This window comes from Augochlora pura, chromosome 3 (genome assembly GCF_028453695.1).
Source record: "Augochlora pura isolate Apur16 chromosome 3, APUR_v2.2.1, whole genome shotgun sequence".
NCBI classification, from domain to species: Eukaryota; Metazoa; Arthropoda; class Insecta; order Hymenoptera; family Halictidae; genus Augochlora; species Augochlora pura.
Window position 1 is genome coordinate 31,651,824 of NC_135774.1, and position 14,298 is coordinate 31,666,121.

The window sequence follows — 14,298 nt, forward strand, 5'->3', positions numbered from 1 at the left end:
AACTAATATCTGTTGCCGGATCACGATAGGATGTACACTACTTATTTGCATACGTCAAGTACGGCTAATAATTAATTGTAGCTAGTATAGTCTGACCATAGCAGAGTTTATACTACTTGCCAGACGATAACATGATCGTGTTTTGTCTGATTATTAGTCTGTCAATTTTACCTCCTCGGAATATCGTCTCTGCGACTATATCAACCAACACAGTATCATAACACTACGCTAGGATCGATCTATTGTCTCTTGGCTGACAACGGACGATCTTGTTCCACTTGTCTCCTTACTGATTGATGCACACCACTCGAGAATCCAATACCACCTCCACGCTGTTGATCCCAGTGCTGACAGACTTACACTCTTGTTGCGGTTCTATTCACTTCCCAGTTCCTTGACTATCGCGTACTACTTATTAACGATATCGCGATTCGATTAATATTATTTGTTCTCTCGCCAGAAATTTTTCAATTGAAAAATCGATAGAAAACAGTGCTACGATTGGGAAAATGCAGGCCTAGAGGGTGACACCTGGCACGGTAATATCTCCTTAATCGGAATAACGGCGATGAAAGGAATTGCAGCGGGCCGGTTATAAAATGGCCGTAGAATTCATTAGGGGATGTCGTTCGGCCCGCAATTTCCCCCATTAAAATGGAGTGTCGTTAAGGCTCGGCGGGTCCGCGATAACAAATCGCGGTGACAATCGTCGCCGGAAGGAGTGCAGGAAGGAGAGCCGGAAGGCCTGTGAACTCGGCCGCTCCTTATCAAACGGGAACCTGCAAAATGTTGGTCGCGCAAAAACCCGTCGACGGGAGGCGGCGTCGCGACGACAGACGTGCGTAATGCGATTAAAGAGAGAGAGAGAGAGAGAGAGAACCGGGCGCGAGGAATCGAGGACAGGCGACTAGAGGGGAGGGGCAGGGGAAACGGGTCTGCTGAATGAATGAGGGAATCTCTCCGTCCCCCGGTTCCGAACTGAAAATCCCAGGAAACTTTTGTAATCCTCTCGACTCGCACAATGGAGTGTACGTGTTACCAGTCAATGTGTTAAATTCCCCCCCCCCCCCCCCCCCCCCCCCCCCCCCCCCTCTCGATTCTGTTTCCACGGATTTCCCGGTTTACATGGATTAGCGTCGGGTAACTTTTCCTTTTTCCGTTCTCGCCGGATCTTCCTGTTTAGAATTTAATTACCGCTCCCACCATTTGCATTTTCCACGGTCCGATAAACGATTTCAATCTGCTCGTCTACCCTTGAATTATGCTCGCCGTTCAATTCCCCGGCTGCAGCGATCCTCCAAAGAATACGCCGCGAAGCAACGGGCTCGTTCGACTAGCGCTGTCCGCTTCGTTTTTCACGAAACCCAGCAGCTCGTCCACTCGAATTTCTTCTCCGCCCCTCCGATTAGAAGGAACCGAACAACCGAGCTCGGATTTCTCGTTCTCGACGACAACAACAGTGATCGTTCGCGGTCGTTGCCGGATCGCGGATCTTAGTCATTCACGGGATCCGCGCGCATTACAAGTGCAGCGAAACGTCGACGTCGGTGGCGTTTGTTATTTTCTTTCGTTTGACGGAATTTTGCCCCGATCTCAATTCTCACGAAAGAAGCTAGGAAAATAGGAGTTATAGGAGGAATTATTATTAAAATATTCTTCCGATGGAAATTTCGATTCAATTTTCGTTTTAAGCGAGTAAAAGATTCCAGCTTGAAAAAAATAAAGGAAAAGTTTTCTCCGTCGGCTGATCAACTTCTTACGACGGGAATAAACTACTCCATTCTATAAGGCGTGATATTTCCTGCCAGAGAGATCACGACGCGCAGCTCGTCGCTGTGACGATGGCAGTTCGAATGACATAATTTTTCATGTCCTCCGAACGGGAAGAGCTCTTTGTCCCAGGGCCGGCGATTCGACCAGGAAAATTAGTTTCTTTAACGGTCGGAACACCTGTCCTTCGCAAGTCCGAGTTCGCCTGAATATTTCATCCGTATAAATAAGAAAAGCGCGACGGGTCACGGATATTTCTGTTTAAAAACGGAGAACGCGGCGCGTTTGCGTTTTCCAAACGAGCGAGCGAAGATCCTAGGCGAGAAGATTCAATTCGCAGCGGTTTCCGGAATTCACGTTTTCAAATTTTTAACCGGACCGGAGATGCGGGAGCCGTGTGTACCTTTTACGATAACTAGTTTCCGCAACGCGAGGCTTCGGATGAAAAATTCACGCCTCCCCGGAATTCCGTAGCGAGAGGCCGCGCGTGGTCAAACGCTGGAATATCTGAGGTTGCGACTGGCTCGCATAGCTTCTAGATTTAAGTTAGGTGCATTATGGAGTCGAGATAGGATGGATTACCTACCGGCTCGCCGCACAATAGAGTGCGGCAGCTTTGACGGCGCACGGTATCTCATAATATTAAACACATTTATCGCAGGCGCGTCGGATACTGCGGCCATTTTATTTAAAATTCCGAGTACATTTTTACTTAAAAATTGAGCTCGTTCAATTTAATTCTACTATCTTCTCAATAGCGTATCACTCGCATGTGCTATTTAATTCGTGACTGCCCAAACCTCTGCGTGGAACGCGCTCTAGAGCAGCCCTTCGAATCCAGTTCTAATGTATTTTAGATCATAGAGAATCCGAGCCGGAATTCGAGCATCGCCGGGGTATAAATTGCGCCCGTGTTAATTCTTAATTACACGAAGAGCGCAGTTATGCTGGGTCGGGGCTCGGTATAGAGACAGCTCGCGATAAATCTGCGCTGGGTTTACTCGTGTTACATTTGGATTACATCTAGTACCAACACGGCAGTCGTCCATTAAATCTGGCAAAACAGAATTTCTGTCGGATCACAATTAAAATTAACCAGCAGTTGGACATACACACGTAGCCGGAATTTCAATTTCTCCGTGCAAAATATCTGGAAATCTCCTTCTCGCCGAAGGCTGGCCAACGCGGACGACCGAAGGTGTCGCGTCAAGCGGGACATGCAAATTTAATTTTCCACGAAGCGGGAAAAGGTTTCAATCCACACGACGCTCCCGATTAATTTCCAAGACTCGGCGCTTCACGATCTGTCCCAGCAGTTGGCCGTCCTGTAAATTGAATAGAAATTAGTAACGTCATCCGGTTCCGTGACACAGTTCGGCGCGGTCCTAGTGCCGAATCCAACCAGCCATCCGTCCCGTGCTCTCCTCGTGTTCACCCCTTTCCCGACCGAAAACGAGAGGGGACGGGAAAAAGGGAAAAAGGGCAAAAAGAGAAAAAGGGAAAAAGAGAAAAAGGACGCGAACGAGACGCAATCAGTGCTCGATCACGTCCGTCGATTCTAATCCGCTCGAATACCGAATTCCACGTTCCTTCCCATCGGACAAGCAAGACAGAAGACGTGTCCTCCTCCCGGACCCTTTCTCTGTTAGGTTTTCCGGATTAGTAGCCTCTTGACTTTCCGCACGGAAGTACGATGGGCGAGCGGGGATCGCATGACGATTGATTGGGAGAAGCCGGTCCTCCTTTTGTTTCTCCGGTTCCTCGACGGAGAAACTCGCGAGACCTCGTCCGATTCGAATCGAGAGCCAGCTAGGCATCGATTGTCCCCGGATCGGGTTTCTCCTTCTCTTTTTTTGCTCCACCATTTGCCAGGGAAAAGGTAAATCTGCCTTGAATCGAAGTAATCTCGGGAGTCCACAATGCGAGACCGGAAGATACGACGCTCTTACTTCTTTATACGATTTCGGACGGTTTAAAAGCCAGGAAACATTTATACAATCCGCGTACTTGCCAGAGCTAGCACACTGAATTCTTGGTTCATGCGACGAGGATCGATGAAATGAACCGGAACGAAATGTAGCCGCGTACATTTTTCCAAAGCGTTTCCAAACGTGTCCCAAGTTGATGCCTCTCGACGTAAACGGTGCGGGTTGTTGCTTGATAATCGTTGCGTTTCTATTTTCCAGAGGCCTGGAGCACGAAGACGTACTGCTGCCAGCAAGATGGCTGCAACTCCGGACCGTCGTTGACGGCCAGCAGCACCGTGGTATTCGTCGGGGTCGCGATGGCGGCTCTCCTCGTCGGGCGGACCCTTCGTGGCTAATACGTCGCTAGAAGCGACAAAGAGCCCGCGAACGGAAGCACCGGGATCCATCGAACGCGAGAACAAGGTCGGAGAACGTTGCGCCGTACATTAACGACGTTCACGCCTGATCGCCCTGGCCATTTTGCTGACTGGACGCTGACGAGTCGACGGTTGTCGCTCGTCGATCAGTGAAAATCACCGAAAATCGCCACCCCCGCCGCGCAGCCAACCTCGTTCGCGCGCTCGCAGCCTCTTCTCGCCAGCCGGCATTTTAACGAACTCGTTCGTCGTCGTCGTCGTCGCGTCGGAATCGATCGATCGATCGATCGTCGATCGAATCTTGATCGCGGGCCTCCCGTACAATTTTTTTCGCCGACTTTCGCACCCCGGAACGGCCGGCCTCGATTTTGTAACCGTCTCTCCGGCTCCCCCGGTATCTTTAATCTCCGCCGCTCCCGCGCGGAGTTCTTTCGATGCGATTATGTTCTTGTTTCCTCGGCGGGATGTTCAAAGTTGACGGAGGTCTGAGGGAAGTTTCAAGCTTCCCGGCATCATTGTGTTCCTGTGTCTTTGAAGATTTGCTCGGTACGAAGGAATTCAACGGGAGTTCATATTTTAAAGTGGTCAAGTCCATTATCAAGTTTCCAGCCCCGCTTTGAACCCCCGGTTCCTCGAGGTCCCTCGAACGTAATTGCATTCTTGTTCGAGAACTGGTTTAAAAAGGGTTCGGCCAACTTGAAATCTTGAGACTTTTCAAACCTTTTCGCGAGGCCGATTTAATTCTATGGGCCTTTGGCGAAGCCATCGCTCATGTTCCTATTTTCTCTCTAGTTGAGAATAATTTCAACGGAATAGGAAAGGTTCGAAGTCTACTTCACATTTTTCAAGCAATACTTTAATCTCTTTCGCCGCTTGTTTGCACGTTCATCTTCGTTTCCTTGTTCCCGTTTCTGAAATCCGTTCCTCGTTCAAAATTTCTTTCAACGGATCTCGTAGCGAAACACTTCCTCGTATCAAGGGTGTGTTTCGACACAAAACGTGAAATCAATCGGAAACTTCGAGCTTCTTCGTAAAGTTTCGGTATCTTTGAATCTTGCAGAGCTTTCTTTAGAATGCTTCCGATCAAACGAATCCATCTGATTTCTCCCTTAAATAACATCCAGCTCCGAAGAGTCGGAAGAATCAACTTAATTTATGAAAAGCTGCCGCGTTTTATAAAAATTCGTTTGACGGCGTCCGATTGCCAGATGGTCTATATTATATTTCCGTAAAATATTAATGTCCTATAAAAGAACGAGAGAATCCGATTCAATTAAGGAGAACTATCAGGTATCGCGGGAGCTCGTTCGGCGTCGTTTGAGAGCAATCGTTTCTCAATTGCCACAGAAATGGTATTTTCTACTTTGGGACAGTATGGTGCTAGTTGCTAAAAAATTGTTAAACGTGGCACCAGCCCTGTCCAATGTTTCCAGCTCGAGAGCGACCGTTTAACAACCTTCCCCCCGCAATAACCCAGAAGACTACCGATTCCACGGCTTTCCAATAACCCGTTTTTCCGCGCAGAGGGTTTCCCGTCGCGTTCTCGATCCGCGAAAACGATCACGTTCTCATCGTCGGGATCGCTGGACCGTCACTAGAGCCTTCCCAGCCGTCACGGTTTTTAATATCTTCGGCTATCGGGGGAATAATTTCTCACGGATAGCCTGCCCAGCCGTATTCGAGAAACGATCTAGGTTTCTTCGCAGGCGAATTTCCACCGGTCAGCTCTCTGCTCGGTCCACGAATTCAATTTAGACGGAACCCAGCAGCGATCCTCTTCCGCCTCCTCCCCCCTCTGTTTGTCCTCCTCGTTTTATTTTTGCGATAACGTAACGACGGGAAAGAAAAAAAAATAAAAAGGAATCTCGATAGAGGGATGGACGGAACGGTCTCTGGTCACGCGCGGGCCCAATAAAATCTTTTCGTCGGTGGGACGTTGCATCGTGTTTGCGCAAAACTTCCTCCTCCCAACCACGGAAAGTGTATTCTCCCTTTCTTCGAGTTCTCTTCGCCCCGTTTATTTTTCTCGTGCTCGTGTCTCATCTCGATTCCCTTTTGTTAAGGGAACCGTGTTTCTACATCGACGAACCTAAATTTCACTCCTCGCTACGGTATTTTCAATTGTTTTTGGAAATATTAGAATCATCTCCGTCCGTTTTCATCCGATTATCCTCTCCGACGAGAGTATCGTTCCCCACCGCGGCGAAGCGTAATCCTTCCTCTTCGGAACGATCGGATTTCGTTTCGCACTTTGTCGCGGAAAGTTTAATTTTGTTTTGAAAAATCCTCGACTCGCTAACGCGTTTCTTCCGTTCTCTTTCATAAAACGATCCTGCGGCGACGCTCGCCGGCTTTCCTTCGTTCCGGTCGGAGAGAGAACGTTCGTTTGCGTTTTCCGGTGAGAAAGTTTTTATTAAAAAGGGCTTTTCGAATTCTTGATACGACCGCCCCTCCTATTTCTTTCATCGCCCCGCTTCTTTCCTCCGATGCAACTCGCTTCGGCCGTCCTCTTCTCCCTTCCTAATAAGATCTTCTTCGCGTTTTTCCTCTTAATAGAATCCTCCCCCGGCTCCCGCCCTTCTCCTTCTCCATCCCCGTGCCAGGTCCTCCTCGTACTCTGTAATCGGACTTTCATTCTCGCCTTCTGTTCTACTCTTTTCACCATCGAGTTTCTTCGAACACTTTCCCGTAGAAGTTTCTCCGTTCTATCAACTGTCATTAGAAAATTTCCATTCTCTCGACCCCATAAAAAAAACTTTTCCTCCCTCATTTTCGCCAACTGCAGTTTCGCTTCGGTTCTGTTCTTCGATTTATTTAGAGACCAGCCGGCGAAACTTTGCCTTTGAATTTTTGATGGCGGAAGCCTGACTGGGTAGTGCGTTCAGGGGAGCGCGAGCTCGTCATTGATTAATTTAATACTCGAATCTCTAGTAGTCGCGGCAAACGTGCGTGAAAAACAGCGAACGGGTTAACTCGGAAGAATCGAAACGAAGATCGGGCGGCACAGCGAACGGTTCGAAACGGCGGCGCCATTTCACGTTCGCGATGCCCGACCCTGCTTAGCCGATCTTTCGGCGAAACTTTGGCTGTCCGCGTCGAGCAGCACGGAACTACTTCGGGAGAATTGAACGTTTGGCCGAACGGCGACGGACAAAGAGGCGTTCGAGACGGGGCGAAACGAGGGCGCGGGGGTGGCGAACAGGCCGCGACAACTGTCGACCCACGGGTCCGCGAAGCGAAGCGAACGCCGACGTGGAAACAATCGGACCACAATCGTTATCAACGAACCGCGATAACAGGCGAGGCGAGTCGAGGCGGGTCGAGGCGAGGCGAGGCGAGGCGAGGCGAGGCGAACGCGTCGAACGGGTCCCCGATGCCTCGGTCGTTCGCGGTCGTGCCGACATCTTTCTAGATCGTAAGAATTCGTTCAGATTCGGGACGAAGGGATGAAACCGGTATATAGATGCAGAGAAACAAGTTAGGGTCGAAGGGGAGCGAGAGAAAGAAACAAAACAAACAATAGAAAAAAAAATGAAGAGAAAGTGGGAGAGAAAAAAGAAACAAAGGAATCGTGTGGATATATGTAACTTACATACAGATAACAGTTTAAAAGATGAAGAAAACAAAGAAACAGCGAGGATAATAATAATGATAACGTTAATTATTATTATTATTATTATTGTGAATTATTATTATTATTATTATTATTACGATGATTATTATTATTATGATTATTATTACCATATTGCTACTATTACTATTATTACCATTAAACATTACGACTAACTGGAAATCACCTGGATATACATACACACAGTAGCGTGTAAACGACGAGTGGAGAGAGTTTGTCGATTCTTATTACATTAATACTGTAACCGCTTGAGAAGTAGCCTTATCGATTGTCGAAACGTGACACAGAGTGCGGGTGGGACTTGTAATTGGTTGGCGTGAGGGGACCGCGCCCTGGCCCGTTCCAGCTTTCTTTCTCGGCTTGAACGCGTTCACCGTCCGCCACCCGGTACATTATACAGGATTTTTCAAAGCATCGCCCGCGTCGGCTGCTGATCGAACCATTCGATGTTTCGTGGTCTAGACGCGAGTTCGATCAACTATTGTATTTTTCAAATATGCCACAGGATCCGCTACATCTTTTATTAAAACTTCAAACTCGAAAATGTTTTAATTTTTCAAAGCGAGGTTTCGCGGCACGATTTCAAAATCGCTGTGTCCAGGCTGGAATTATAAAATCCGTAGTTCCCCCGTGAATTCGGAGCAGTTTAACGACGGCACGAAAATTATTTAAACGCTGACTTTACGATTTCGAAGTCGTAAAATCGGGACTTTCGAAACTACGGAATTTCGTGCCCGGAATTGGAACCTTCCGTTTCTTTTGCATTTTAAGCATTCGACTTTTACGGAACTCGGTCTTTCCGTTATAATCGTTCGCGATTCTACCGAGAAGCCCTTCGCAACGAGGGTAGATTGAATTTTCCAAGAATCAACGTTAGCTGTGATTCTCGTTGATCGATCGCGACTTTCAGATAGGTCGTAGACTATCATGAACCGCGGATATTTCGACGGATCCGACGCTTTGAAAATCTGAGCAGCGAGAGAGCTCGGAGGTGGGACGCGTCGCGTGCGCCGACGGTGGGCGCGCGTCAAGGAAACCAAAAACGAAACAGAAAAATCCGGACTCCCGACCGATCGATGTAAATTCGTTTTCCTTCCGGTGTAGCTCGCGCTAGTCAATTATCGCGACAGGTAATTCGTACGAGTCAATTATCACGAGTGGTTCGCGTGAGTCGATCGTAGGACGTTTCGGTAGCACGCGACCGCATCGGACGCCTCATTGGTCCCTCCCGAGATTTCCAGGCACCTCCCGAATCCTGTTTTCCAGCCCGTGTTCCTGTTCTCCGCGGCCCTTTACGAAACACGCGCGGCCGATCCAGCCGCGCGCAGAGATTGTTCATCTGTAATTTTTCTAGGTTTCGCACGCGATCGAAGCTTTTTCGGGACGAAACGAGCGCGCCATTCTCTTCTCAGGCTAACCACAGCGTCCGGTCGATCCGGCACACGGCCCGTGATCGATCGATCGCCCGTCACCGAAATTCCTAAAACGATTAGTAGCAGCGCGACAGAGCGAATTAAGCAATGGAGAAACGCGAGAAAAAAATGGAGCCAGAGAAAACAAAAAGAAACAGGAGGAGCAAGTCATGCTAGCCGATAAGCGATAAACGATAAACGATAAGCGAGCAGAGCGAGATCCACGTAGTAGGGAGTAATTAACACTACCTAATCACCGAGCGAACGGTAGCGAAGAGAGATTCTAGCGATTATATACCTGTTCTTTGAGATTAAGCGAAGATGATTTATCTAAAGTTAGCTCTCGAGTTTAGCGACTAAAAGATACTATGGAACCTAAATCTGTTTGCCGTCACGGAGACGTCAGCCGATCGAACGTCGCGGTCGCCGTTGCTTGCCGGGGAAACGGTTCGAGGCAGCCGTTCACAGCGAGCTAGACTGAAGATGAGATAAAGGGACGGGAAGATCCGCCGAGGTCCGCCCGGCTAGGGTAGTTCGTCATCGTCGCGTCCGCGGGAAATTTGCTTCCTGATCGCGATTCTACCGGGATATCTCGATCTCAGGAAAAGATTAGCAGCAACCGATTTCAGGGAAGATTGCACATCGTTCGCGCAATTTGCGGAGTAAATTTTGTTATAGGCGACAGGTTCTCAAGCAAAGTAAGAACTGTCGGCATCAATTGCAAATGGCAAGTTCTTTCTCCTTAGTTGTAATTCTTTTACTTTAATCTGGCTACCACTTTACAATCGCGACTACTCAATTTCACCATAATTGGAATTCTTTTCTCTGTTATCACTACTTTGTCCGTCTGTTATCGCGTTACAGAGAGCATAGAAACGTTCGTTAGACTTCTACGCTCGTTCGAGTACCTTCAATTTGACGATCGACGCTCGCCGGGCGTGCCTCGGCGAACGAAAGCACGGGAAAAGTGGGAAAATCGTGGAAACGGTCCCATCGATTCCGCGGCGATCGCGATCCGAGCCAGGATCCTCGACGACCGCCTCGACAAGCTTCGCTTACATTTTATCCATGTATTTTTATAACGCAAAGTGAGAGAAATAGGGTCGCGTCGACTGGGGCTTCTGCTATCCTAACCCACCAAAGGGTCGTCGACGATCCGGGCTCGGGCACGATCCCTCGATCACCTACCAATCGCGAAACCGGAGAAACAAAAGCCGCGGGTGCGCCGCCTCGTGCCGTTCCGCATCGAAACTATGTAAAAAGGGAAACCGACGGGGAATGCTAACAAACGAGAGGAACTAGCGGGAATGACGCGGATCGCTGATATCGACGTTCCAAAAAGGACGCACACACGTTTCTTTTTCGACACCCTGAACCAGTTGCGGAAGCTCCGCGCGAGAATCCGAGTTCCAGGGCGATATTGTTTCCTTAGTGTGTAAGGTTTTACTATATTCTAACGAGGGACGCTCGAAACAGAGAGAAATGGAGGGGAGAGGAAGAGGAATACAGAGAAGATAAGAAAAGGGACGATCAACTCGACGCATCGTTCCGACGACAACCTCCTAATTAAGCTTCCGCCGCGAACAACTAACGAAACCGAGGGCGAGTCTCGTCGAGCCGATATTTATTGTCTGTTCGCGTGGCCCGACGATGGCCGGAGCGTTCCCGCGGGATAATAGGGAGAGACTAGCCAGCGTACATTTTACATTCGCTTCGTGCACTATCTCGATAGGTATTAAAAACGTTCAAAGTCTAAACAAAAAAAATTAATAAAACGAATATTGCCTTTCTTTTCTTCCCGCAAACCGATCGCTGCGTGTATGCGCGTGCGTGTGCCTGAGAGTGAGAAAGAGACAAAGTGTAAGAGAAACGGCGTGTACGTGTGTGAAAGTGAGGGAACGCGTGCGAGATAGTTAGACGGTGAAAATGAACGGGCTTTCTAGTTGGCAACGGAGCTTCCGTTCACCTCCTGCGCGTGCCTGCAGCTTCGCTTTCGAGTGATCGACTGTTGACATCGGACGAGGCCGATTTCTCGCCGAACGAGCTGACACTTTGGTTAATGGCCCAAAAGACACCACGATGTTCTATCGCTTAATTTGCCCAGTTTTGTAAATATCAGAGGCGTTTGTGTTCGGAAACGATTAATAGACTGCGGATAATGTTGAACGCAACGAGAACTGAGCCGTCGATCACAGCATTTAATCCCTTGCGCATTAACACTTATTCTTTTCATTCATTACGATTCCTAGTTTTCGATGACAGAAAAATATCATTTTGTTTCGATGTAACAGATACGTATATATTATATATATTCAGTGGATTATGTACGAAGTCCACATCATCGATCAGCCTCGCTGTTATCGCGCAAGGGATTAACGTCGTCGAACAGTTTTCATAAAGCTTTTATCTTCCTTAGACCAAAGTCCCAAGATATTCCTTTCCATGGATGCGACTCGGCACGCGAATAACAGTATCCGCATAATGATCCGCAGTCTAGTAATTAGTAATTTAGAGTGACCTTAAGTATTTCGTGGTGCGCAGTGATGCACGATTATCGCTCTAGACTCTAGAGAGGCTATCTCGTTGCTCCGCCGCGCCGAACACCTGGCCAGCAGGCAATCGGATCCGCATACTGCTTTCTGGGTCATCGTTGCGCTATTGATGCAATTATCCGCGGCATCAAAAATTCCGTTTACAAAGTTCGGAAAAATCAAACAGAAAGATCGGCGCGCGTCGAACGCGTATCCCTACCCAGCGTCGCAGACATCGAAAAATAAAAGCAAAATTCTTCGTCGGAGACATCTGTCATCGACGACAGAATTTTCTCCCTGACAATCGAACGATACGAGTCGAGAGGACTGTAAACGGGGGAATAGAGTTTTCTCTCGCGGAAAGAACGAACGACGCGCGATATTCGGCCTCGTCGCTGATCAAGGAATATTTTACATAGTCAGCTCTCCTGTTCTTCGTAAACTCGTTATCCTTCACGTTCGTTAAAAAAAAAAGAGAGAAAGAGAGGGAGAGAGAGAGAGAGAGAGTCGAATGCGAGAGAGACGGACCGAGCGAATGCCGACGATAGAACGAGACGCGATTGCTGTTCGGCTGAATGAGAGCGAATGAATGAGCCGAGTGAATCGCTCTGACCGAAACCAGAGAGGACCAGGTGGGACGAGGGGTGCAAACGCGTGCCGACGAGGGGTCGAGAGAAAAAAGTCGCGCGTGTAAGCGCGAACTGATATTTCAACACCGTCGCGGCGTCGAGGCGTCGAGGCTTTGGACGCCGACGAGAGCAACACTCCGATCTTCTCTCCGAGTTTCCATTCGCCGTCGACGTCGACGCCGACGCCGGCCGACGAGTATCCCGGAATTTGAACGCCTCCATTCGGCCCGCTCTGTCCACGAGAGTAAAACTCTCTCTTACGTGTACGCGCGGCGTAAAACGAATTCTTTAAACCACTTTGCCCATTGAACGGCTCGCGCCGCTATTTCCGGAAATAAAACAGAACGAAACGACCGCGAGCGGTTTCAAAGTTCGTGCGTCATTGTCTGTCGAGTACCGTCGGTATTGCGCTTATCAAAAGTCGTTCGTAGCATGGATTTTTTATGGAAACGTATGCCTTGGTTGCCTGTAGCTGAGCGTACACTTGGACAGACGGCGAATCGCGTAATTTTCTCGAGATACTTTTCGTTCACATGTCGAAACCACCAGTTTTACAGATGCGTTAAAGTTGGCTTGGAGTGTTGGAGAACGTTTGACGACGAGTGCCTGACTAGAGAACACGTTTGAGCAAAAGTGAGAGAGAGAGAGAGATGTTATATATATATATAATAAATATTATACATAAATTGTATGGTCTTACGCCAGGATCGCACGAAATTCAAGAAAACGAGGAAAAGAAGCGGAAACACGCATTAACTTTAGAATTAACGATTAATTGACGATTACTTAAACAGAGAGGACCGAGCGAAAAAAAAATATATATATATATTATATATACATATATACTATACTATATTATATTAAATTATATTATACTATATTATATTGTTTAGTCACGTAAGCAGAATCATATATGTATGACGAGTTGTACATTTATATTAGACATACACAGACGCAATAATAAAGACCGTAATACGAACTCTTGATATGGAGTTGGAAACTATCGAAGACGATGAACGAAGTAGGTACTAGATTTTGGAAACTTCAAAGTTAGTGTATAGATATCGACGTTAGGCGAAACCATTCTCGAATGTCATAATTGATTCAACTTTCTGTCAAATCTAAGGAAAATTTAGAAATTATCTTCTGCCAATGGGAAACCGAAAAGGAAACTTAAGTCGACGCTGTTCTACCGAAGATCTCTGTGTAAAAATGCTGTCGAAGAATTTGTTAAAGCAATCGAACCGTTTCGACATCCAAATTCGAAGCCATCTGTATCAAGTCCAATAAAGTATGTTTAAACAAATGCAATCGTTCAAACAATTACAGAGGGGTTACACGGTCGGGGAAAACTGTGTAATTAGAAAGAGATCGTCGATGCCGCTTTAACTCTAAATCCAACATAGTTTTTCGTGCAACCCTTGCGGTTCTAACAGATCTCCAGGTTCGCAAATGAGCCGAAATGCGATGGAAGAAAATCTAGCGGCCGCCACTCGAGCGCAAAGGGTCGATATACTCGTCGCGAGATTGGAACTCGTTTCTCGCGGCCAGAGACATTATTTTCTTGCAGCGAGCGATGCCAGTTAAACATCAATTATCCATCCATCAGTCGATTCCACTATCGCGGCGTGTCTGGATCACGGCGCATAAATGATCATCAAACGGCCGGCTAATTATGCAGGCGTTCACTGCGTTCAGGCGACGATGATCGCCGGCCGAATTAGCGGATCCATCAATTAGCGATCCGCGAGCGCGTCGGCCGCCGTCGCGAAACTCCGCGCAGCGTTCCCGTCACGCGCCGCGACGATTATTTACGATCGCGGTTAAATTGCATTTTTCAAGAGCCGGAACGAGCGCCGCGACGCTGATTGATCGCGCCTACATGAAACGAATTCGGTCACGATTCGCGCCGCGCGTTTCTTCCGCCGTCCTTTTCCGGTCGCAGCCAATTTCCCGCATCTCGAATTTGAACTTTCGAAGT

At 48.0% G+C, this 14,298-nt stretch overlaps 1 protein-coding gene across 2 annotated transcripts in view; it reads left to right on the forward strand.

The window, feature by feature from the left end:
* Positions 1-13,623, forward strand: part of LOC144478978 (U-scoloptoxin(05)-Sm1a) — a 115,895-nt gene extending 102,272 nt beyond the window's left edge. The window contains exons 4-5 of one of the 2 annotated variants that reach the window (XR_013495427.1): positions 3,957-4,160; positions 9,100-13,623. Coding sequence is in view for 1 of the 2 variants with exons in the window: in XM_078197402.1 (XP_078053528.1) it covers positions 3,957-4,093 (137 nt within the window). In the remaining variant the exon portion in view is untranslated. Of the gene's footprint in view, positions 1-3,956 lie in introns of both variants that reach the window. The other variant, XM_078197402.1, reaches the window with a different exon arrangement.
* Positions 13,624-14,298: the final 675 nt, after the last annotated feature.